Source organism: Pantherophis guttatus, chromosome 5 (assembly GCF_059756535.1).
Source record: "Pantherophis guttatus breed Tessera chromosome 5, ASM5975653v1, whole genome shotgun sequence".
Taxonomy (NCBI): domain Eukaryota; kingdom Metazoa; phylum Chordata; class Lepidosauria; order Squamata; family Colubridae; genus Pantherophis; species Pantherophis guttatus.
Genome location: NC_142067.1, coordinates 10076867 through 10103526, shown reverse-complemented (window position 1 = coordinate 10103526; position 26660 = coordinate 10076867). Strand labels below are relative to the sequence as shown.

Genomic DNA, 26660 nt, shown 5'->3' with positions numbered 1-26660 from the left:
GAAACTGAATACTTTTTAACATGGGATATGTTTTATCAATGGTTGGATAAAAGAGGTGGAAACTAGAAGATGAAAGATTAATACTATATATAAGAAAAGAATGCAAGAAATTATATTACATATAATAAAATATAATACAATATTAAAATTACAGTTATTATTATTAGTAGTAGTATTATCATTATGGAATATTAGCAAGTAAATGATGTTAAGAATCAATTACAAATTTATTCCCACTTATGGCTATATCCATGTTGCTTTTATCTTTACAACTTATATTCTTTTTATTGTTTCCTAGTATGATTTGATTGCTTATTAGTATCCTAGGACTATCACTAAGTGTTGTATCATAACGTGACGAATATATTTTATTTTTTCTTTATGTACACAGAGAGCATATGCACCAAAGACAAATTCCTTGCATGTCCAATCACACTTGGCCAATAAAGAGTTCAATTCTATTCTATTCTATTCTATTCTATTCTATTCTATTCTATTCTATTCTATTCTACTCTATTCTACTCTATTCTATTCCTATTATTTTGTTGGAAGAAATATCCTTCTGGGTTCTGCTCCAAGTGGGGAAACAGACACTGGAAACCTACAATTTCTTTCATTCTATTCTGTTCTGTTCTGTTCTGTTCTGTTCTGTTCTGTTCTATTCTAAAAAGCAATTATTCGTATTTTAAATCTGGTTGTTATTATTAATATAGAATAGAATAAAACAGAATTTTTTATTGGCCAAGTGTGATTGGACACACAAGGACTTCGTCTTGGTGCATATGCTCTCAGTGTACATAAAAGAAAAGATATAATATTATTAATATTACTCTATCAGTTTACTAATACTTTGTATGAACAAATGGCTCCAGACAATACACTTGCTCATTAAGCATGCATGTCAATTTAAAGAAGAAAGAAAAAAATGTACAAGTAAACAATGGAAAAAAATAATAATAATGCAAGAGAGCCAAACTCTCCAGCGGAAAGCAAAAATAAATATCACCGGATCGATTCCCGGGCAAAGACATGCAAAGTAAGATCTCTGTTCCGGGAATCCGCCCCGCAGGAGGCGAAAAAGACTCTGGTTGCAGCTGAGGCGCCGGGCCAAAAAAGTCTCGGAGCCCGGGTAAAAAACAACAACCCCAGCCCTTTCACACGTGACACGCAAAGGGCGGGCCTAGCCGAGCCCCGCTGTTCCGGGGAAAGGGTTACCAGACAGGTCGGCAGGCTCTTGGGAACCCTCCGTGCCCGTCTCTTTTCTCTCTCTCTCCCCCGTGCTCGGAGCCATGGCGCGCTTGGCAGCCTGGCTCTCCTCCTTCCTCCTGGCCGCCCTGCTGCAGTTCGGGCCGTGCACGGCCGACACCCCGGCCAACTGCACCTTTGAGGACCTGGTGGGCACCTGGGTGCTCCAGATGAGAAGCGGGCAGGGACCCCCGACCCGGGAGATCAATTGTTCCGACCTGGGTAAGTCGCGCCTTGGACTTTTTTTTCCTTCTTCTAATTCTTTTTCCCCTTCCTTCTGTTCTTGGGGAAACCAAAAAAAAAAAAAAATCAAAACTTTCCAACGGGAAAACATGACACGCGAGTTCAAGCGTTCCCAAGGGATTTTAACCCGTGGGTGCTGCTCTCCCCTCCCCCCCCAAATGGCAACTGGGTTTTGTTGGGGTTTTGTTTTTGTTTGGTTTTTTTGGGGGGGGGGAGCAAAACTTTTGTTTCCAAAGTTTTTCTTTGTTCTTTCTTTGTTTTTCTTCTCTGGTCCAAGAAGCTTCACACTTCTTTTCACTTCACTTCACTTCTTTTCACTTCACTTCATCTCTTGAAAAGCAGAGGGGTTTTCCAAGAAAAAAACAACAGAAAGTCCAGGTGCCTTTTGGAAAAAGCATATTTAGGACAATCATCACCTGGATGATTGACAATCTCCATAGACTGACTGACTGACTGACTGACAGGACAATCATCACCTGGATGATTGACAATCTCCATAGACTGACTGACTGACTGACTGACTGACAGGACAATCATCACCTGGATGATTGACAATCTCCATAGACTGACTGACTGACTGACTGACTGACTGACTGACTGACTGACTGACTGACTGACTGACTGACTGACTGACTGACTGACTATCTATCTAGTCAGTCAGTCAGTCAGTCAGTCAGTCATATAAAATAGCATAGAATAGAATTCTTTATTGGCCAGGTGTGATTGGACACACAAGGAATTTGTCTTTGGTGCATATGCTCTCTGTACACAAAAAAACAAGATACGCTCGTCAAGAATCACAATACCCAGTGACAGTCACACGGTACAATAAGCAGTCAATCATATTAGGAAACAATATAAATTGCAATATTATATGATATAATATTAATATTATTAATGATATTATATATCATTATATATTTTTATTTATTTATTTATTTATTTTATTTCTATACCGCCCTTCTCCCGAAGGACTCAGGGCGGTGTACAGCCTAATTAAAAACACAAAGACAGACAATATTTAAAAATAATTAAAATTATTAAATAATGGGCCCAATTTATAAAACCCTGAATTTAAAATCCCATTTAAAACCAATTAAAATCTTTATATTGATAGCCCAGCCTGGCGGAACAACATGGTTTTGAGGGCACAGCGAAATACACGGAGATCAGAGATTTTGCGAATTTCTGGGGGGAGTTCATTCCAAAGGGCAGGGGCTCCCACAGAGAAGGCCCTCCCCCTGGGTGTCGCCAGCCGACATAATTTGGCCGATGGCACCCTGAGGAGACCCTCTCTGTGGGAGCGGACTGGCCGGTGGGAGGCTACTGGTGGCAGAAGACGGTCTCGAAGGTACCCAGGTCCAATGCCATGGAGCACTTTAAAGGTGGTAACCAACACCTTGAATCGCACCCGGAAGTCCACTGGGAGCCAGTGCAACTCGCGCAGGAGGGGTGTCACGTGGGCACAACGAGTTGTGCCCGTAACCATCCACATGACCGCATTCTGGACCAGTTGGAGCCTCCGGGTGCTTTTCAAGGGGAGCCCCATGTAGAGAGCATTGCAGTAGTCCAGTCGGGAGGTGACATATTATATATATATATATATATATATATATATATATATATATATATATTATATTATATGTGTGTGTTTTATATATATATATATTTGTTTTCATAGATTTTCATGGGTAGAGATATGCAAGTTTTGGTGTGTTCCGTCTTTTCCTGTGTAAGATTGAGAGTATCTTGGTGACGTTTCAACAAGGTCCCACTCGTCATCTTCAGGCTGGTGTCTTCTGCTTCGTGCTTGTGCGAGAAAAGGGAGGATGGGATATATATATATGCAAAAAGTCTCCCAATGGGCAGCAGAGTGTTTTCTGGCTGCCAGAAAAAATGCCTAGAAACTAGTGGATTGTGATTTCACTGAACTAGGGCTGCATAAAAATCTTGGTTTACGTAGGAAGAACCTGGCTAAAGAGAAATACATACATACATACATACATACATACATACATACATACATACATACATACATACAAACAATAATATAATATAATATAATATAATATAATATAATATAATATAATATAATATAATATAATATAATATAATATAATATAATATAATATAATATAATATAATATAATATAATATAATATAATATACTTATAATCTCTATGGACAGCATACACACACACATTGTGATAATCAGCTCCATTGAACACAACTCGAGAGGGATAGCCACCTAGGCCGCCTCTCCCCACCGAATTACAAATCCCATCCTCTCCAGTTTGTGTGAACATTGCTGGTTGGAAGTTGGTAACTAAACACAGTTCAGTGATGCCAGGCAGGGGCTTTTTTATCCATCCTGCTAAACCAAGTTAAAATGAGTTTGGGTAATTTGCAACTCTGCATTGTAGAAACTCAATGACCATCTTTAAGATGACTTCAGTCATCGCCCCATGACTCATACGGTTGATTGGTTTCGGTTTTGCAGATTGTGCAAACAGGAGACTTGTTTTGACAATCTGGATTGTGCAAATACTTTTCCTCCATTCTGACTCAGTGCCCCGTAATTCTCATTTTTCCACTTCAGCTGAAGTGATACACAAACTTGGCAAATGCATTTAGGCATCAAACTACCAAGCCTGTTGCTTTCGAAAAATATTTCTGGAGCGGCCTTCCTTTAGCAGGGATGCTGCTTGGAAAAGATTTGTAGTTCTGTGTTTGGGATGAAGGAAAGCTTAAAGTTGCTTGATAGAGAAATTGGGTGGCATGTAAATTTAATCAACAACTTAAAAAAAAAAAATTTCCCAGTGATTTTGCAAGGCAAATATGACAGAGTTAATAGGTATGTGGCAGCTCAAATCTCACCAGGCTCAAGGTTGACTCAGCCTTCCATCCTTCCGAGGTGGGTAAAATGAGGACTCAGATTGTTGGGGGCAATAGGCTGACTTTGTAAACTGCTTAGAGAAGGCTGTAAAGCACTGTGAAGTGGTACAGAAGTCTAAGTGCTATTGCTATGTCCCCTCCATCACTCACACTGTTTCTAGTTTCCCGGGGCCCATGTTCCACCCCTCCTCCTCTTGCTATCACTTTTCTTAATCTGCCTCTCCTTACCCCCTCCCCCCACCTCCATTTTTTTTTAAAAAAAAATTGATTTATATGCCGCCCTTCTCCGGAGACTCAGGGCAGCTTACAATGCGTTAAGCAATAGCCTTCATACTTTTGTATATTTATACAAAGTCAGCTTATTGCCCCCACAAACTGGGTCCTCATTTTACCCACCTTAGAAAGGATGGAAGGCTGAGTCAACCTTGAGCCTGGGGAGATTCGAACTTACAGTAATTGCAGACAGCTGGTGTTAATCACAGTGCTATCAGTCTGCTGAGCCACCAGGCCCTTTAATGGCCTGGTTAATATTTAGCTTGGCAATTTTTAACTAGAGCAAAATCTTCCCTTTTCAATCTCTATCCGAACTAAACCCATATTCAGGGATGTCCAACCTTGGCCACTCTAAGACCTGTGGACTTCAACTCCCAGAATTCCTCAGCCAGCCATGCTAGCTGGGGGAATTCTGGGAGTTGGATTCCACAGGTTTTAAAGGGGCCACAGTTGGACACCATGCTCATTTTTCAATGCTACCTCTCCCAAATCAGTTGTCCATACAGTTTGTATGCATAAGGCCAAATGGTTAATAATGGGCTACAGTACCTAACTCTCCGTTGAACCCTCATTTAACTCAGCGTACAACTAACTCATCCTTTTCTATGGCTCAGAACTTTTGCAACTGATGCAGATACAAATTAACAGAGTTGGAAGGGACCTTGTAGGTCATCCAGTCCAACCCTCCGCCCAAGCAGGAGGCCCTACACCATTTCTGACAAATGGCAGTCCAGTCTCTTCTTGAAAGCCTCCAATGATTAAGCTCCCACAACTTCCGAAGGCAACTTCTGTTCCATGCGTTGATTGTTCTCACTGTCAGAAAATTTCTCCTTATTTCCAGGTTGAATCTCCCCTTGTTCAGTTTCCATCCATTATTCCTTGTCTGACCTTCAAGTGCTTTAGACAATAGCTTGACTCCTTCCTCTCTGTGGCAGCCCCTCAAATATTGGAACACTGCTTTCATGTCTCCCCTGGTCCTTCTCTTCACTAGACTAGCCATGCCCAATTCCTGCAACTGTTCATCGTATGTTTTAGCCTCCAGTCCCCTAATCATCTTTCTTGCTCTTCTCTGCACTCTTTCTAGAGTCTCAGCATCTTTTTTATAGTGTGGTGACCAAAACTGAATGCAGTACTCTAGGTGTGGTCTTACTAAGGCTTTCTAGAGTGGTATTAGTACCTCCCTTGATGTTGACTGTATCCCTCTGTTAATGCAGTTTAGGATTGCATTGGTTTTTTTGACTGCCGCTGCACACTTGACTTATATTTAGCTGGTTGTCCATTAAGAGTCCAAGATCCCTCTCACAGTTACTGCTATTAAGCCTGGTTTCCCCCAGTCTATATGTGTACTTTTGGTTTTTCTTGCCTAAGTGTAAAACTTTACTTTTCCCTACATTGAATTTCATTTTATTACATAGGGCCAGTATTCAAGCCTGTCCTTCCACCCAACTAAAACCATAGGAACATTTTTTTAATTAGCATTGTCAGCCTAAAGTCCAAATTTGAGGAATGTTTAAAAGAGGGGATAATTGCTTTGCAGTTTTTATTATCAGAGGTACGTTGCTAGTTCCAGTGTCAAGGTTAAGAGCTGTGGTTTCACTCCACGTGATGGTAGTACTGGTTGAGGATGTCTTAGGCAGAAATTTCAGTGGTTTCCAAATCGGTGTCAGGCCTCTTAAACTTCCTCTTCTTCCTCCTTGCTAATATCGCTAATTTTATTTTTGGTTTTAGGGTTTTAACCTTCTTTCTCGACATCTGTGCTCTTATTCGATGCTTATTTGCAAAAAAAATAAAATAAATAAATCAGGCTTTCGAGTTCCTAAAAATGACAGTTACCACGTATAGCTGTGAGAAGTGCATCACCGTTAATGCAAAACAAGCTAGCTTTGTATTTTTTGCAAGTTATTTTGTTCCAGAAGACGATGGGAGAGGGCAGTTCTTAGAGGAATATAAAAATAAATAGTATTTTGTTTTATTGCCACTACACTGACCTAAAAAAAAAAAAAATTAGATCAGTGGGGAAACATTCCAGCTGTACAGAGCTACAAATCCTTTGGCTTGTATTTCTCAACTCTTTCTGATTTTTACCAAATGCTCCTTATGGGTGTGTGCAGGTAGTCCTCCATTTGCAACCACAGTTAGGATCCCAGTTTCTGCTGCTAAGCAAGGAGGTTTTTAAGTGAGTCATGCCCAATTTTATGACCATTTGGTCCGGGGTTGTTAAGTGAGTCACTGCAGTTGTTAAATGAATCACACGGTTGTTAAGCAAATCTGGCTTTCTCCATTGACTGTTTGTCACAAGGATGGAAAGGATGGTGCAACTATTGTAAAAGTCCTCCACTTACAACAATTCATTTAGTGACTGTTCAGAGTTACAACACTGAAAAAAAAGTGACTTATGACCATTTTCACACTTACGACCGTTGCTACATCCTTGTGGCCCATTGATCAACATTCAGAGGCTTGGCAAATGACTCATATTTATGTGTCCCTGGGTTATGTGATCGGCTTTTGCATCCATCTGACAAGCAAAGTCAATGGGGAAGCCGGATTCACTTAACAACCATGTTACTCACTTAACAAACTGCAGCACTTAACAACAGTGGCCAGAAAGTGTTGTGGCCCGTCAGTGGCCTGTGCGGATTGTAGCTGATTCTGACAGCGAGGAGGCTGGTGTGGTGCTGTGCCAGCACCTGTACAGCTGGCACTCGAGTCAGACAATGAGGAGGCTGGAGAAGGCGGGGATTCAGCCAGGGCCTTCAGAACCTCCAGAAGCTCCCATAAGTGAAGAGGAAGAAGAGGAAGAGCCTCTCCTCGATTCACGGGCGCGCAGAGCTGCCAAAAGGCAGGAGTGGTTCCTCAAGAGGAGGTATCCTCGAGAGTAAGGCTTGGGGCTAATTGGCCACTCCCTTAGCCTATTTAAGGAGGAACACCGACTGAGGCAATTCACAGGGAACAACTTCGTTCACTCTCTTTCGCGTCTTGATTTTAGTTCTCTGCAAATTGCTTCTGGGCTTTCTGTCAGCCATAGTAAGATTACGATTATTTATTCTTTAGATTCTTGTAGGCTGTTAAGAAAGTTAATTAACAGCCTTTGTTTGAAAAAGACTGCTTTAATTTAGTAAACTACGGTTTGTACAGACTTTGTGTGTGCTGCGTTCTTTGGGGTCCGTAGCTGGAGCAGAAAGAAAGATTGTAAAACAGGGTGAAATTCACTTAATAAAAATGTTTGGCTTAGCAACAGAAATGTTGAGCTCAATTGTGGTTCGTAAATTGAGGACCACCTGTACGTTTCAGTTGCCAAGCATCCAAATTTTGATCATGTGACTATGGGAATCAGTGGTGGGTTTCTACCGGTTCGCCCGAACTGGGGTGAACCGGTACAATTGGCGGTGGGAGGCTCCACCCACCCGCCCAGACGTCGTCATGGACGCTCTATGCATGTGCAGAAGCGTCCCGTACGAGCGAAGCAAGCACACACGCATGCTCACAGTCCTGAAACGGTAGCGAAGGTAAGTGAAAACCACTACTGATGGGAATGCTTTTTTCAGTGGCATAGTAACTTTAAATGGTCCCTAAACAAACGATTGTAAGTCGAGGACTACCCATATGAGCTATTACAGCAATATTTTATGAAAATATTTCTCCCCAAAAGGTGAAAGATCGCCATTTACAGGCATGAAAAATTTTGCTGTGCTTGAAAAGTGGATTCACTTTCTCTGCTCACTTTTGTTTCTAATAAAGGAGAAAATACAGAACTGTGCAGAACTCCAGGTTTAAAGTAAAATTAAAAAAATATATATTTCAATTCAGATGCCAAACAGTTGTCTGTAACTCCTAAACCAAATATGACTTTTCTTGGGGTTATGCTAAATTTGCAGGCGGCAATTACCGTATACCACGCACCTTTTTCTCCCCTAAAAGGGGATGAAAATTTAGGTGCATCTTATACATCGAATGTAGCCCCGCCCACCCACTGGCCCGCACCCTTTGGCCTCTGCCTCCCAGCAGTTACCTCCTTGCAGCAAGCAGCAAGAAGAAACAGCCCGTTTCGGCTTCAGCACAGCCTAATTAGCACAAGTTGATTGGATCTGCCTCCCAACTCTCAGCTGTTTTGCTTCTCAGCTGTTTTGCGCAGGGCTCTGCTGCTTGCTGCAAAGAGGTAAATTGCTGGAGCAGATTTTTTTTTTTTTCCTTGTTGCTAATCAAGCTGTGCTGAAAATGAAAATGAAAGTAAAGCAGGCTGTTTGCTGCAACGAGGCAAAATTGCTCAGAGGCAGAGAGAGATTTCTTTTTCTTCTTTTCCTCACCAAAAATGTAGGTGCGTCTTATATTCTGAAAAATACGGTATATAATCTCGGGGGAGGGGGGGAGAAACACTGCTGCTTTAAGGAACGGAAATGTTGAACATATTGTCCTCCTGATCTGGGTTGCTCAACCAGACTTTCAAAGGAGAACAAAGAGGGAAATGGTGGGTTCGTTTAGGAACTGAACTGATTTTATAGTTTTCCTTTGTAAAGCTTTTTGTTCAATTTGTGATCACATGCCCTTTAACCAAGAGATTTGGGTGGTGGAATTTCCCTACCCTTAGAGGCCTTTAAGAGGTGCAGCCAGCCAGCCGTTTGCGTAAAAGGAAAAAAAAAATAAAAGTTGTATTTTGGCATTCTGCTGCTTTAAGTAACAGAAATGAAAATAATTTTTGAACTTGCCCTTGTGCCTGAAACTTATTGGGTCAGCAGGAATTTCAGTCATGTGAATATTCTTTTAAGGAAATGTAAGCAGATTTCTGTGCTTGCCTTTTTGTTACTATATTTTTATATTTTATATATACAGTGTGTGTGTGTGTGTGTGTGTGTGTGTGTGTGTGTGTGTGTGTGTGTGTATTGTTCTGAAAAATATTTAGCAAATGCTGGGGATTTATGGTCAATTCAGACTTTATTCCAAAGCTTTAGTATTGTTCAATTATTGCAATTCTCATTCTCTCTCTCTCTGTCTCTCTCTCCCTCTCTTTCTTTCTCTTTCTTTCTCTTTCTCTCTCTGACTCTCTTTCTTTCTCTCCTTCTCTGTCTCTCTTCCTCTCTCTCTCTTTCTCCCTCCCTTTCTCTCTGTCTCTCTCTCTCTCTTTCTCTCTCTCTCTCTGTCTCTCTGTGTCTTTCTCTCACTCTCTCTTTCTCTCTTTCTTTCTCCCTCTCTGTCTCTCTCTGTCTCTCTTTCTCTTTCTTTCTCTTTCTCTCTCTGACTCTCTTTCTTTCTCTCCTTCTCTGTCTCTCTTCCTCTCTCTCTCTTTCTCCCTCCCTTTCTCTCTTTCTCTTTGTCTCTCTCTCTCTCTCTCTCTCTCTCTCTCTCTGTGTCTTTCTCTCACTCTCTCTTTCTCTCTCTTTCTTTCTCCCTCTCTGTTTCTCTCTGTCTCTCTCTCTTTCTCTTTCTTTCTCTTTCTCTCTCTGACTCTCTTTCTTTCTCTCCTTCTCTGTCTCTCTTCCTCTCTCTCTCTTTCTCCCTCTCTTTCTCTCTTTCTCTCTGTCTCTCTGTCTCTCTGTGTCTCTCACTCTCTCTCTCTCTCTCTCTCTCTGTCTCTCTCTGTCTCTCTCTCTTTCTCTTTGTCTTTCTCTCTCTCTCTCTCTTTCTTTCTCCCTCTCTTGTATGGGTACATGTACATGTAGTCCTCAACTTACAACCATTCATTTAGTGACCGTTCAAAGTTACAACAGCACTGAAAAAAGTGATTTATAACTTTTTTTTCACACTTAACAACCGTTGCAGTATCCCCATGGTCACATGATCAAAATTCAGACGCTTGGCATCTGTCTCGTATTTATGACGGTTGCAGTATCCTGGGGTCATGTGATCCGCTTTTGCGACCTACTGACAGGCAAAGTCAATGGGGAAGCCAGATTCACTTAACAACCGTGTTACTAACTGAACAACCAGAGTGATTCACTTAGCAGCCGTAGCAAGAAAGTTTGCAAAATGGGGCAAAACTCACTTAACAACTGTCTCGCTTAGCAATGGAAATTATGGGCACAGTTGTGATTATAAATCACCTGTATATGTGAGAGGAAAGTGGTTGGTTCCAAGCACACCTGGCTTTTGTAATCTAATGTTATAAAATAAAACAATTCTTTTTTTTTTTGTAATGTTGTAAAATGAAACAATTTTTAAGGGCTCTTTTTTTTTAACACCTATTGTTGCACCCCCTAATGCGGCAATAATTGGGGGAACCACCTTTGCTTAATCTCTGTACTTCAATTGTTAAGGCCCAATATTGGTCCACCATAAATAGCTATTATTATTGCTGTTTATACACCGTTTGCCAGATATTTCGATATTTGGCTCGGGTGGCTCTGCTCGCTGTCAGTCATGCCCTCGACACCTCCCAGCTGGACTACTGTAATGTAGTCTACTTGGGGCTGCCCTTGAAGACTATCCCAAAAGCTTCTGCTGGGGCTGAAGGCAGCTGCACAGGCAGTTATGTATGCCCCTGGACTGGTACACTTTACATATATATTTAAGGAGCCTTGGTGGTGCAGCGGACTAAAGTGCTGTTAAGTAGCACTTAGCTGCCAGCTGCCTGCAATTACTGCGAGTTCAAATCTCACCAGGCTCAAGGTTGATTCAGCCTTCCATCCTTCTGAGGTAGGTAAAATGAGGACCCGGATTGTGGGGGAAATAAGCTGACTTTGTATAAAAAAGAACACCGCTTAGGGGGGCCCAAAAGCCCTACTAAGCAGGTATATATAAAAGTATGAAGGCTATTGCTTAACACATTGTAAGCCGCCTTGAGTCTCCGAAGAAGGGCGGCATATAAATCAAACCAATAAATAAATACAATAAATATACTCCACAAGCTGCATTGGTTGCCAATTTGCTTCCAGGTCCAATTCAAGGTGCTGGTTATAATCTTTAAAACCTTTCATGGCGTGGGTTCAGTTTCTCTGAAGGATTGTCTCTCTTTCTGATTACCTCTGTCCATTCCAGTAGCTCTTGCAAAGAAGGCTTGTTGCTTCCTGTCTAAGCAGGGGGTTGGTCTAGAAGACCTCCAAAGTCCCTTCCAACTCTATTATCCTAATTCTACCATGATTCCCCAAAAATAAGACCCTGTCTTATAATTTTTTTGCCACCAAAAAAAGGCACCAGGTCTTATTTTTGGGGGAAGGGGGATGTCATCCACTGACTTATCTCATTTGCACATTTCGCCCCGCCCCTCGGCCTCTTTTTTTGCTATCAGAGGCATTCAGGAACTTCTTGGTCCTGCAAAGCCAGTAAGGTTTTCCTGAAGGCCTCTGCAGCCGATAACAGAGCTCCGGATTGATCCGGAACTCTGTTATCGGCTACAGAGGCCTTCAGGAAAGCCTTGCCGGCTGCAGCAAAAGAAATGCACCGAGGTGTGCGAGACCTGGCTGCAAATATCCAAAGGTAAGTAGTAGGGAAGCTCCACCCCCTCATCCTGACCCTACCTTAATTTTTACTTGTGCACCCTGGAGTGGGTGGGGTCTTAATTGGGGCTTATTTTGAGGGTAGGCCTTATATTGAGGAGCCTTGGTGGTGCAGCAGACTAAAGTGCTGTTAAGTAGCACTTAGCTGCCAGCTGCCTGCAATTACTGCGAGTTCAAATCTCACCAGGCTCAAGGTTGACTCAGCCTTCCATCCTTTCGAGGTAGGTAAAATGAGGACCCAGTTTGTGGGGGCAATAAGCTGACTTTGTATAAAAAAGAACACTGCTTCGGGGGGGGGGGCGAAAGCCCTACTAAGCAGGTATATACAAAAGTATGAAGGCTATTGCTTAACGCATTGTAAGCCACCCTGAGTCTCTGGAGAAGGCCGGCATATAAATTGAACCAATAAATAAATATTGGGAGTAGGTGTAAAAATCAAGCTAGGGCTTACTTTCTGAATAGGTTGTATTTTGGGGAAAACACAGTAGTTACCGTCCATTAAGCACTTACATTTGGCGAGTCCCAGGTGGCAGGCTTTCTCTATCGTGGCATCCATCTTATGGAATTTTCTCCCCCCCCCCCCAAAGCGAGATTATTAACGTTAGAATCTTACATCGGGGCATTAATACAGCCCAGCTACAAGCCATATTTAATTGACTTGGTTAATCTTGGAAAAAAGCTAAGCACGGTGGTTTTGATAAATTCCCAGATTGCAAGATTATGGGCAATTTCTAGATACGAATCTAGAAAACAATCTTGGTTTAGATGCTTGTCCAGTAGAAGACAATATCTGTAGCTCCAGGTTGAACTGTGTTGTTCTTGGTGTGCTTGCTTTGAGACATTTATTCATTCTATTTATTAAATTTAGAGACTGCCCATTTCACTCACAGAGCAATTTCATTGCCCCACGCTCTATGGCATTGACAATCCCAAAGGTACTTTTTCGAGAGGCAACTGGACTTTTAGAGAGTCGTTGAGGCCACTTGGAGGTTTGTCTGTGTCCTCACGGTCACATGAGTAGTGCAAACGGGTGTGGAGTCTTTTTTCCACATCGATTTGCACTACTCGGGTGATCATGAGGACACAGACAAACCACCCAAGTGGCCTCAATGACTCTCTAAAAGAATGCAAATGACCAGCAGTCTTCAAGGAATATAAATCCAGCCATTCCCATTCATCCAATCCTGGACGACATCTTCAAATCTCGCTGTTTGAGGAAGTTGCATAACATTCTCAGAGACTCTTCCCATCCTGCTCACAATCTTTTTGGACTGTTGCCTTCTGGCAGAAGATACAGAACAATTAAGACTCGGACCACACATTTTCTGAATAGTTTTTATCCCAGAGCTATAATTGCACTCAACGATGAACTAAAGGGCCCATCAGTGAACTGTTGGACAGTATTACTTGGTCTGTTGTGTGGATGTTTGGGTGGTTTAGGGGTGGGGAATTTGTGGTGGGTGGGAGTGTATTTGGGGATTGTTATGTGTGTTGAACCTGGTCTTTGGGTGTTAAGCGAATTTCGTTGTATGGGTATACTGTGTATACACGTACAATGATAAAGTTGTTGTTGTTATTATTATTGGTTAATCTTTAGTGAGATTCACAGCCTTTGAGGCTGGTTAATAGCTCAGCAGCTCGAGTCCGAACCAAGGACCTAGGAACTGTTAAGGTATCGTCGGAGGATGTAAGCTGTTCCGAGTAAGGTGGTTTTTTGTAGAGTCAAAATGTTCAAGTCCGGCAAATTTAGAATTTCTAAATAGCGGGGTAGCCCTTTGGGTATTGCTCCAAGGGCTCCAATTACAATCGGGACAACACACGATTCCTTTTTCCACAGTTGCTCAACTTCAATTTGCAAGTCCCGGTACTTTGTGATTTTTTCTTGCTGCTTATCTTCAATCCATGCATCACCAAGTATTGCAATGTCAATGTACCATACTTTTTTCTTTTCAACTATTGTTATGTCAGGTGTGTTGTGGACCAAGTGCCTGTCAGTCTGAATCCTAAAGTCCCACAAGATCTTGAGTTTCTCATTCTCTAAAACTTCCTCAACCTAATGTTCCCAGTGGTTTTTGCTGTACTCAAATGCAAACTTCTGGCACAATTTCCAGTGAATGATCTTAGCAACGTGGTCATGGTGTTGTAGATAGTCAGTTTGTGAAATTTTGCTGCACCCACTGATCAGGTGGTCGACTGTCTCATCTTTCTCATTGCAGAGGCGGCATTTGCTGTTGGTAGTAACATGTTGAATTTTTGTCTTCATGCAGTTTGTGGCTAGGGCTTGTTCTTGAGCTGCCAAAATAAAGCTTTCTGTTTCTTTTTTCAATACTCCTGATCTTAACCAGTTCCAAGTTAGTTTCTGGTCAGCTTTGCCTTCAATACTTTTCAAGTATTGGCCATGCAGAGCTTTGTGTTTCCAATTTTCAGCTCACTGTTCAATTACTTCTTTCTTCTATTCTGCTTTTGTTTTAGTTGTCTTTAAAAGGCCTCCTTTATTTACTTCCTTAATCATTGGTTCTTCACTTTTCTGGATGTAATCATTCAATTATTATTATTACTATTACTATTATTACTATTATTATTATTACTATTATTATTATTATCCAGCCAGAGCTGAAGAAGCTTCTTGGGTGAGAAGCGAAACATCTTCAAAGAAAAACAAAGAAAGTCCAGTTGCCTCTTGAAAAAGTATCTTTGGGGCAACTATGACTGAAAATCTCCTTAGACATTTTGCATTGATGATGTTGTCTAGATGGGTAATGAAACGACTGCGAGCAAACAGTCAAGCTTGGAGAATACCAAGAACTGCATAAAATGTTAAGCATTTCAGCTCAACTAGAAGATTTTATCCTCTTTTTTTTATGGCAAATTATGTTTTAAGGCTTTGTTTAAAAATAAAGAAAAAAAGACAATGTTAGTAGCATAATCTTTTTTTTTTAATCTCCTTTATAGATTGTAGGCTAAAATAACACTGCAGTATTAACATCTAAAGACATCATCAAAAAGAAATATGATCAAAAGCAAAAGGGAGTAAAATGAATACAAGAAACATTTGATATAAGGTCAAACTGAAAAGATGATAATGTTCAGAACATTAAACTAGCCAAGCTATACAATAAAAGATGAACTCACAAATGCACCAAAACCAACTAAAGATTGAAGTATTTTTCTATTCAAACCAGGACACAATAAAACAGGTCGTAAAAGGTAATAAACATAAAAATGATACATAAAATTATTATATTAAATATTTGACCAGAGCATTTTATAGTGCTGAAGAATCTTGTTCTCATCTTTAGCAATAACATTCATAAAAAGTACCACATACCATAAATACCTTCTGTGTCTGCCATATTAACACTAAGAGCCTTGGTGGCGCAGCAGACTAAAGCACTGTTAAGTAACACCAGCTGCCTGCAATTATTGCAAGTTCAAATCTCACCAGGGTCAAGGTTGACTCAGCCTTCCATCCTTTCGAGGTAGGTAAAATGAGGACGCGGATTGTGGCGGCAATAAGCTGACTTTGTATAAATGTTCTGTCCCCGTACCACACACGCACCCCCACAGATGGCCCAGAGTTAATAAGCCACACGACAAAACTCTTTGAAGATAAAGCTGGCAGCAACCCAGTGGCTAGCTGCCAATTCAGACTTTACTCACACAAAACAAAGATTAGACTGCAAGCATTCCGATAAAACAGGCAGAGTGTCAACAATACAAGGATTCATCCAAATGCAGTTTGATAAAGCAGGCAAAGTCCAGTAATGCAGAGATCATGGAGTATTTCCAGTTTTTGCTCGTCACAAACTGAGCCGGCCACCACACCCACATTTATACCCTGTGGGGGTGTGGTCCAGTGACTCAGCTAATCTTTGGCACGCCTTCCCCTCTGCTGTGCACGCTTCTCCCTGCGCCTCTGTCGAGGGTCCAGCCAGCACTTATCTTCCTCATCACTGTCCACCTGTGGCTGTGGGGACATGCTTGGCTCTGAGCCTATCGTTTGATCTTCGGTGTCCTCCGGAGGCATTGCCAGAGAGGAGGGTCCTGGAGAGGGAGGTCTTGCCAACTCCTCTCCCTCACTCTCAGAGTCTGCATCTGTCGATAGCCCAGGCTCGGGCAACGGAACCACAACAATAAAAAAGAACACCGCTTGGGGGGGGGGCGAAAGCCCTACTAAGCAGGTATATACAAAAGTATGAAGGCTACTGCTTAACGCATTGTAAGCCGCTCTGAGTCTCCGGAAAAGGGCAGTATATAAATCGAACCAATAAATAAATTTTATGTGTTAATTTTTCTGTAGATACTATATACCGTATTTGGTTTAACCATATGTCGGGTTATGGGGTAGAATCAGTGGTGGGTTTCAAAAAATTTTACTGCCAGTTCTGTGGGTGTGGCTTGGTGGGCATGGCTTGGTGGGTGTGGCAGGCGACGAATACTACAAAATCCCCATTCCCTCCCCAATCCAGGGGAAGGATACTGCAAAATCCCCATTTCCTCCCGATCTGCTGGGACTTGGGAGGCAGAGAATAGATGGGGGCGGGGCCAGTCAGAATTTTTACTACCGGTTCTCTGAACTACTCAAAATTTCCGCTACCGGTTCTGCAGAACTGGTCAGAACCTGCTGAAACCCACCTCTGGATAAAATCTAATTTCCTCCAAAGAGTTACTACCAATCTATCTACTCCCCGCAGAGCAATTAATATGTATTTTCATGTGGTTCTTAAACTGTGCCTCAAACAGATTGACAATAAAACTCTTAAAGGACCAAAAAAAATATATTCAAAATTGGAAAGGGGGATTTATATGCTTACATATTTTATTCAAACATTTGAAGCCTGCTTTTTTTACCAATTAATCTCAGGTCTGAATTCAGTCAGCTAAAAATAAGGCCAGATAAAAACAGTAGTTTTTTTTAAAAAATATTATTGCATATTAAAGAATAGGCAATTAACACTGTTACTGCTATGTCAGCTCTTCATCTTCAGTTACTGAAAACTCTTTGCTGTTTCGTTTTTAGGTCCTGTGGAGAAGAAAATAACTGTACATCTTCAGAAACTTGATGTAGCTGAGGACGATCAAGGGAATTACGGCTTTTTCACCATAATTTACAACCAGGGCTTCGAGATTGTCTTGAATAGCTACAAGTGGTTTGCATTTTTTAAGGTAAATGAGGACTCCCTTTCCAGAAACTCGTATGCCATTTATCCCAGAATGTATTGGCATTAAAATGTAGCTCCAAAACTAAAATCTTGCTGAGCAGAGTCGGTAAAAATTCGTTTTATGTTTTTCCCCCTGGCTGTGTAACACAACCGATAGCTACACCTCTCCTTTGAAGAGCAAGCAAGGAGCAATCAATACTTAACCCTTGTAAAATACAGAATTGTATAAATAATTGAGGAAAGCAATCAAGCGCGATGTGCGACAACTTGATGTTTAAGGTATTTCAGGGCAAACTTCATTGGTCGGTAATGAGCATAACAAAGTACCGTATTTTTTGGAGTGTGAGATGCTGCGGATTATAAGACGCACCTACCTTTTTTGGGGAGGAAAACAAGAAAAAAAAATCTGCCTTTGCCTCCCAGCATCCATCCGTTATTCATCTGGCCCATTCGTTGCCACCCATTTGCCACGGCCCATTCACCGCCACTGCAGCCCGTTCAGCGCAGCCCATTTGCCACCGTCCATTTGCCACGGTCTGTTCAGCAACGCTACGGCCCATTCGGCATGGCCCATTCACCTCCGCCCGTTTACCGTGGCCTGTTCATCGCCGCCACGGCCCTTTCGGCACAGCCCATTCACCGCCGCCAATCTCCGCCACCTGGAACTGGCTAAAAACGGGGCATGCGGAGGCCGAAAATGTGACATGCGGAGGCCAAAAATGGCCAAAGGGTGGGGGCCGGCAGGTGGGCGAGGCTTCAGCAACATTTAGTGTATAAGACGCACCACAATTTTCACTCACTTTTTTTGGGGGGGGGGAATGTGTCTTATACTCTGAAAAGTATGGTACATGGGGTGAATTGCCTTCTATGCTGTAGGTCTAGAATGGAGATTTCTTTGCTTAAAATCCAAAACTGCTTTTTCTTGGGATTGGAGGGAGCCTGAAGAAGTGAAGCATGTGTGTTAGCGTGTGGGTTGCAAGGCTTTTTGGTGGGGGGCGGGGACCTGATAGCTTGAAGGGCTGTCATAGAGAAGAGGGGATTGACTTATTCTCTAAAACCCCAGAGGGCAGGGCAAGAAATAATGGGTGGAAGCGTGTTAAAGAGAAATCCAACCTAGAAGTAGGAAGAAAGTTTACGATAGTGAGAACAGTTGATCAATGAAGTAGCTTGCTTTCTGGAGTTGTGGCTGCTGCATCACTGGAGGGTTTCAAAAGCAGAATGGACAACCATTTGAGTGGGATGATGTTAGGCTCCTTTAGGGAGGAGTTGGGCTATAAGAGGTCCTCTGAGGTCATTTCTAGCCCTGTGAGTCTTATGTTCAACACCACAGTTTTCAAATCCATAGTTTTCAGCTTGTGTTAAGAAGCGTTTGAATGCATTGTGTCAAAACAGGCTCAAGGATTCTGAAACTGGTTGCACCTTCATTATAAACATCCTTCTGGGGGGAGCTCTGTTCTGACCTAGGCTTCCCAAGAGCATGAAGCAAGACTCCTCGTCCCAATAAGGCCTCTTTTATTTAGGTTAAAGGGAAATTCCTCTCCAGCAAAGTCCCGGCAAAACAGTCTTTCATGAGATTTCACAACTACAGACCTTTATCACAGTGGTGAAATCTAAAATTTGTTACTACTGGTTCTGTGGGCGTGGCTTGGGGGGGTAATGTGACTGGGTGGGTGTGGCCAATTTTTTTTTTTAACTTTTAAAACCATTTTTTCTACAACTTCTTCGGCAAAGAGGTTGTAAAATTCGTTTTAAAGGGCGCTGACGATCCCAGCTGAGTTGGCTGATCGGCAGAGGCTTTTTTTCTTTTAAATGCCTCTGACGATCCAAGCTGAGTTGCCTGATCGGCAGAGGCTTTTTTTCTTCTAAATGCCTCTGACGATCCAAGCTGAGTTGCCTGATCGGCAGAGGCTTTTTTTTCTTTTTAAATGCCTCTGACGATCCAAGCTGAGTTGCCTGATCCGGCAGAAGCTTTTTTAAAAAGCCTCTGCCGATCAGGCAACTCAGCTTGGATCGTCAGAGGCATTTAAAAGAAAAAAAGCCTCTGCCGATCAGGCAACTCTGCTGGGATCATCAGAGGCTTTTAAAAGCATTTTTAAAAATGCTTTTAAAAGCCTTTGACGATCCCAGCTGAGCCGCGCAATCATCAGAGGCTTTTTTTTAAAAAAGCATTTTTTCGGCCAAAGAGGTTGTAGAAAAAATGCTTTTAAAAGTAAAAAAAAAGCCTCTGATGATTGTGCGGCTCAGCTGGGGGGGGGCAGGGATTTTTGCTACCGGTTCTCCGAACCACCCGCCTCCATGGCTACCGGATCAAGTGATCCGGTCCGAACCGGGAGCATTTCACCTCTGCTTTATCAGGCTTGGAGAGTTGACAGGCCAATATCTTCCAAACGTCACTCTGTAGCAGCAATTATTTGGCAAGAAGTCAGGAACAGATCTTCACCCTCATGAATTGAACTAATTGTCTCCTGCAAACTCCCCTCCCCTTTGCTCCTCTTTCTTCCCTGTGGGAGGGGCCATTCACTGTCCACCTGTGCCTTTACTCCTGAGTCGGCCCTTGTTCCTTAGCTGTTCCCTTCTCCTGGCAGCTCTGCGAATGCACACATTGGGAACAGGCTCCAGCTGTTCTTCAGCCCCATTGATATCCGACTCCGAAGGCAGCTGACAACTGTCAGATGGCCCTGGCCCCATCTCTGCCTTCAACACAGAGCACTCATCAGAGCCTTCCCCAGACTCCAGGACTGGCCCATGTTCCTCCCCAATCTCCTCACTGTCTGAGTCTGCCACCAGCTCCGCTGGCCGATGGCGGGCCACAACAAGCTCAGAAAATAGATGTTCACTGCAGCCATTTTGCCATCTTCTGTCCACTGGTTTTCTTTTTCTAGACACTGTGGTTTCTAGAAACAGGAGCAAACAATTCTTGGAGTTGGCCTCGGTCTCCAATGCAGAGGTCTTGCTTCTTTGCTCCAGAAATATTTGGAGGGGTCAGGAGTGCGATTTTAATCAAGAGCACTAGACAGCTATTGCAAAATATTGTAGCAAAGTCAGACCCACTGAAAACACAGCCTCCCCTTGTCCAAAGGTTGTAATTGCTCTGTGATGATACACTGCAATAAGCGGTGTCCCGATCAGATGTTTGTCTCCTGAGGTCTTGCAAGCTACGCACTTTAGGCTTGACCTGGCTTCTGTTTTCACAGATGGTAGATGAAGTCACGAGGGATAAGACACCAGACTAGAAAGCTGGAGATCGTGAGTTCTCGTTCTGTTTTAGGCATGAAAGGCAGCTGGGTGACTTTGGGCGAGTCATTCTCTCTCAGCCCAACTCACCAAGGGGACTGGAGGCTAAAACATATGAAGAACGGTTGCAGGAACTGGGTATGTCTAGTTTAATGAAAAGAAGAACTAGGGAAAACATGATAGCAGTGTTCCAATATCTCAGGGGCTGACACAAAAAAGAAGGAGTCAAGCTATGCTCCAAAGCACCTGAGGGCAGGACAAGAAGCAATGGGTGGAAACTAATCAAGGAGAGAAGCAACCTGGAATTAAGGAGAAATTTCCTGACAGTTGGAACAATTAATCAACTGAATGACTTGCCTCCAGAAGTTGTGAATGCTCCAACACTGGAAGTTTTTAAGAAGATGTTGGATAGCCACTTGTCTGAAGTGGTGTAGGGTTTCCTGCCTAGGCAGGGGGTTGGACTAGAAGACCTCCAAGGTCCCTTCCAACTCTGCTATTCTATTCTATTCTATTCTATTCTATTCTATTCTATTCTATTCTATTCTATTCTATTCTATTCTAATTACCTGTCACAGTTGTTGTATGGGAAAATAGGAGGAAGAAGGTGGGTTGAATATGTCTCCGCCTTGGGTAATTTGTAAAAACAATAGGAAGGAAAGGAAAGGAAAAGAAAGGAGGAAGGAGGAAAGACAAAGAAAGAAACAAAGAAAGAAATTAGAGAGAAAGAAAGAAAAAAGAAAGAAAGAAAATAGAGAGAGAAAATAGAGAGAAAAAGGAAATAAGGGAGAGAGAAAAAGAAAAAAATGAGAGAAAGAAAAAGAAAGAAGAGAGAAAGAAAATAAGAGAGAAAGAAAGAAAGAGAAAGGAAAATAAAATAAAATAAAATAAAAATTTTGGCAGAGTTTTTCTTCTTGTCCCTTTTCTGAATACTTTTGATTAGCAGGGACATGCAACAGTTCCAAGTCTGCAGACCGGCTGCAAGTCACTTTTCTCAGCGTGATCATAACTTCAAGTGGTTGTTAAACGAATAGCTGTAAGCCAAGGACTATCAGTATAGCAGATGGCAGGCACTTAGCCAAACCTGATGAACATCCGAAAGAAGCACAGCAGAGGTGGCCTCAGTATTACATGGAGAGGAGACTACCAGGAAATCCAAAGTCTGTAGTATATATTGGGAAATTGTCTATAGGCGAGAAATACAAGAAGTACAAGATTCCTTCTGAATCGCTGGCCAGAAAATAGCAGGATAATAGAAGCCACCAGAAATTGAGTATCATTCAGAGAAGAAGCCTGTAGCTTTTGAACTGATCAAAGAACACGAAAGTCCATCAGGATGGATTTTTTTTTTAAAATTTGATTTATATGCCACCCTTCTCTGGAGACTCAGGGCGGTTACAATGTGCTCAGCAATAGCCTTCATCCTTTTGTATATTTATACAAAGTCAGCTTATTGCCCCACAAACTGGGTCCTCAATTTACCTACCTTAGAAAGGATGGAAGGCTGAGTCAACCTTGAGCCTTGGCGAGATTCGAACCTGCAGTAATTGCAGGCAGCTGGTCTTAATAACCAGCTTAATAACAGGATGCCTTAGACCACTGTACTACCAAGGCTCTTAGAATTTAGGGAAGCTAACAGTAACAGAGTTGGAAGGGACTTTGGAGGTCATCTAGTCCAACCCCCTGCTCACGCAGGAGACATGTACTAGGGATTCGAACCACCAAACTGCCAATCTTTCTGATTGACAAGCTCAGTGTCTTAGCCACTGAGCCACCTAGCTCTCCTGTTCTTTGCCACATTCGTTCTAATTTTTCTCCATCCGCTTCCTATCGTAGGTGACATAGCACATCTGGGTGATTGTTTGAGGGAGAGCATATTTTCTAGGTCGTTTATTCTGGATTCATCTCAATATTGTCCTCAGTATTGTCAGGGATGCTACACATCCTCTCCATAAATCAGTTTTCTTTGTTACCTTCTGGGAGGAAGCTTCGTGGTATCCAAAGTGGAACAACTAGATTCTGTAATAGCTTTATACCATTTAGTATCAACCTTCTTAACTCTCAGGATTCCACTATGTATTCTAAAGGGTTTCTGCTCTGTGTGTGTGTATGTGTAAGCAACTAAGATGATTAAAGGGCTGCAGACTAAAACACACCAAGAGCCTGGGTGGCGCAGCAGACTAAAGTGCTGTTAAGTAGCACCAGCTGCCTGCAATTACTGCAAGTTCGAATCTCACCAGGCTCAAGGTTGACTCAGCCTTCCATCCTTTTGAAGTAGGTAAAATGAGGACCCGGATTGTGGGGGCAATAAGCTGACTTTGTATAAAAAAGGAACACCGCTTGGGGGGGGCCAAAAGCCCTACTAAGCAGGTATATACAAAAGTATGAAGGCTATTGCTTAACGCATTGTAAGCCGCCCTGAGTCTCCGGAGAAGGGCGGCATATAAATTGAACTAATAAATAAATAAATATGAAGAACAGTTGCAGGATTTGGGTTTGGCTAGTCTAGAGAAGGGACGCGGTGGCTCAGTGGCTAAGACGCTGAGCTTGTCAGTCGAAAGGTCGGCAGTTCAGCGGTTCGAATTCCTAGTGCCGCGTAATGGGGTGAGCTCCCGTTACTTGTCCCAGCTTCTGCCAACCTAGCAGTTTGAAAGCACGTAAAAAATGCAAGTAGAAAAAATAGGGACCACCTTTGGTGGGAAGGGAACAGCGTTCCGTGTGCCTTTGGCATTTAGTCATGCCGGCCACATGACCACGGAGACGTCTTCGGACAGCACTGGCTCTTCGGCTTTGAAACGGAGATGAACACCGCCCCCTAGAGTCAGGAACGACTAGTACCTTTACCTTTAGGGGAACCTTTACCTTTATCTTTAGTCTAGAGAAAAGACGGACTGGGCGGGACATGATAGCAGCATTCCAGTATTTGAGGGGCAGCCACAAAGAAGAGTGGGTCAAGCTATTTTCCAAAGCATCTGAGACAAGGAATAATAGATGAAAACTAATCAAGGAGAGAAGCAACTTAGAACTAAGGAGAAATTTCCTAACGGTGAGGACATTTAACCAGTAGAACACCTTGCCTTCAGATGTTGTGGGTGCTTCATCACTGGAGGATTTTAAGAAGAGTCTGGATAGCCATTTGTCTGAAATGGTATAGGGCCGTGATGGCGAACCTATGGCACACGTGCCACAGGTGGCACGCGTAACCATATCAGTGGGCATGTGAGCTCAGCTTCCGATGGGACTGGAAGTTGTCAAACGGGCCATTTTTGGCCTCCGGAGGGGTGGGGAAGGCTGTTTTTGCCCTCCCCAGATGCCTAGAGAGGTCCTGGAGCCAGGTGAGAAAAGAAAAATGGGCCTTCCGGACCATTGCGTGCCAGGAGCGGGGTAAGTGGGGGGTGGGTGGGTCGCATAGAATTATGGGTATGGGCACGCAATGCGTGTGACCCTCCCGCCCCCCGTTCCTGGCACACGGTGGCAAAAAGGTTAGCCATCACTGGTATAGGGTCTCTATCCTATGTATGTATGTGTGTGTATGGGTATGGGTGTAGGTGTGTTTATTTGTTTGTGTATTCCTTTGAGAGTGGGCATCAGAATTTCATTTTTAATGTGTGCCATTATGTACACAGAAAAAGTGACAATAAAGCTTATTTGGTGGTCTAAAAACTAGAGTTTATTATTTTAATTTAATATTCTTAATTTATTTTAAGAAACGGTAAAACCCAAGAGAAATTTTATTGTTCCGGTCAAAACAGTAGAACACGTAGATTACAGAGATTACACAGCTCAGTATAAAAAATATCCTCCCATACCATCAAATTATCCATAATAAGCCAATTACAAGAATTGGAAAATCTCAAATGAACCATTGTATAGACAGGATTCCATGTCCTATTGCTACACTTGCCCAGTGGTGATTATATACTAATGCATTGTTGATATTAAGCATGCAAATTAAATTCTTAAATCAATGAAAGAGAGATATCCAGTGGCTTAACCAACTGTTAAGTTATGAAATTGGCACCCTCACAAAATTTAATCACTTTTACTAAATTTGTGAAACTAGTCTTTTTTTTTTTTTAATTTGATTTATATGCCGCCCTTCTCCGGAGACTCAGGGCGGCTTACAATGTGCTCAGCAATAGCCTTCATCCTTTTGTATATTTATACAAAGTAAGCTTATTGCCCCCACAACTGGGTCCTCAATTTACCTACCTTAGAAAGGATGGAAGGCTGAGTCAACCTTGAGCCTTGGCGAGATTCGAACCTGCAGTAATTGCAGGCAGCTGGTCTTAATAACCAGCTTAATAACAGGGTGCCTTAGACCACTGTACTACCAAGGCTCTTCTCTTTGAGAAGGTACAGAATTATATAATAGCATAGCATAGCATAGCATAGCATAGCATAGCATAGCATAGCATAGCATAGCATAGCATAGCATAGCATAGCATAGCATAGCATAGCATAGCATAGCATAGCACAGGGGTGTCACTCAAGGCTGGCGGGCCAGATGCAGCCCACGGGGTCAGCCTGGAAATAGCAAAGGACTGGCCCGTGGTGCCTCTGCTAGTGAAAACGGGGCACGGGGGGGGCTGTGGGTGCCGCCCCCACACACCCAATTTTGGCCAGCAGAGTGCTGCAAGAGGCTGTCCAGGCCAAAAATGGGGCACACGGGGGCTGCGGGCAGTTCCCCCCCCCCGCGCCCCCTTTTGGCGGCAGGATGTTGTAGGAGGCCATCCGTCCCGTCTCCTCCCCCATCCCCCCAGCCGGCCCTCCAAGAAATCCAGTTTGACATCCCTGGCATAACACAACATAATATACTATAACAACCCAACATAACATAACAATAGTATTCTCACATTCACTCTTACATGCACACATTTTTGACATACTTTAAGAGCAGTGAAATCATTTACTATTTTATATAGAGAACAATAAAGAAGGCCAGATTTAACTATCTTAACTTTCTACGAAGGCACAATCACTGCAATTACAGTTTGTTCATTCGCCTGCTTGGACCGAGTCCGTGGAATATAGACTAAGATTTGGATAGTCAAAAAAAAAAAAAAAAAGAACCGCAAAGAAGGCAGTAGCAATGAATATCCCAATAAAATACAGAGCCTGGATAGCTCAACAGACAGAAGCACTGTAATTTAACACCAGCTGTCTGCAATTAAAGTCAGTTCGAATCTCGCCAGGCTCAAGGTTGACTCAGCCTTCCATCCTTTCTAAAGTAGGTAAATTGAGGACCCAGTTTGTGGGGGCAATAAGCTGACTTTGTATAAAATATACAAAAGGATGAAGGCTATTGCTTAGCGCATTGTAAGCCGCCCTGAGTCTCCGGAGAAGGGCGGCATATAAATCAAATTAAAAAAAAATAAAATCCCAAGAATCTAGCCCAAACTTTCCCTTTTAATGTCCTCAAAGGTGAATCACATAGTGGAGGCCCTCCCGAGCTCCGTTTTCACTGGCAGAGGGTTGCAGTAGGCCGTCCCAGCTGAAAACGGAGACTGGGAGACCGTTTTCGCTGGCAGAGGCACCGCGGGCTGGTCCTTCGTTGTTTCCAGGGTGGCTCCGCGGGCCAGATCTAAGCACCCCGCAGGTCAGATAGGCCGCCCACCCCGTAGGCCTTAAGTTTGACACCCCTGCTGTAGAAAGAGCCCAAAAAAGAACAACACAGATTATTAGGGGACTGGAGGCTAAAGCATATGATGAATGACTACCAGGAATTGGATATGCTTAGTGTAACGGAAGAGAAGGACCAGGGGTGACATGCTAGCAGTCTTTCAATATTTGAGGGATTGTCACAGAGGGGATCAACCCATTCTCCAAAGCACCTGAGGGCAGGACAAGAAGTAATGGATGAAAGATCGTTAAAGAGAGATCTAACCTAGAACTGAGGAGAAATTTCCTGTCAGTGAGAACAATTAATCGGTGGAATGGCTTGTCTCTAGAAGTTATGGATGTTTCATCATTGGAAACTTTTAAGAAGAGGTTGAAAAGCTATTTCTTCCAGAATATGCTTGAACAAAGGGTTTGAATAAAAGACCTCTAAGGTCTCTTCCATTATTCTGTGACACGTGGCACAAAAGGTCCTACCAAATAGCCACCATTCTTAGCTAACATAATACCGTATGAAATATCTGCAGATGGCTTCAGTTCTGCTTTTCACATCCATTAGCAG

At 42.7% G+C, this 26660-nt stretch overlaps 1 protein-coding gene across 1 annotated transcript in view; it reads left to right on the top strand.

Moving 5' to 3' along the window:
• Positions 1 to 1068: 1068 nt before the first annotated feature.
• The window catches only part of CTSC (cathepsin C), a 48947-nt gene continuing 23355 nt past the window's right edge, over positions 1069 to 26660 (top strand). The window contains exons 1-2 of the mRNA XM_034407818.3: positions 1069 to 1467; positions 17107 to 17252. Of these exons, the coding sequence (XP_034263709.2) occupies positions 1290 to 1467; positions 17107 to 17252 (324 nt within the window). The 5' untranslated portion in view covers positions 1069 to 1289. The remainder of the gene's footprint in view (positions 1468 to 17106; positions 17253 to 26660) is intronic.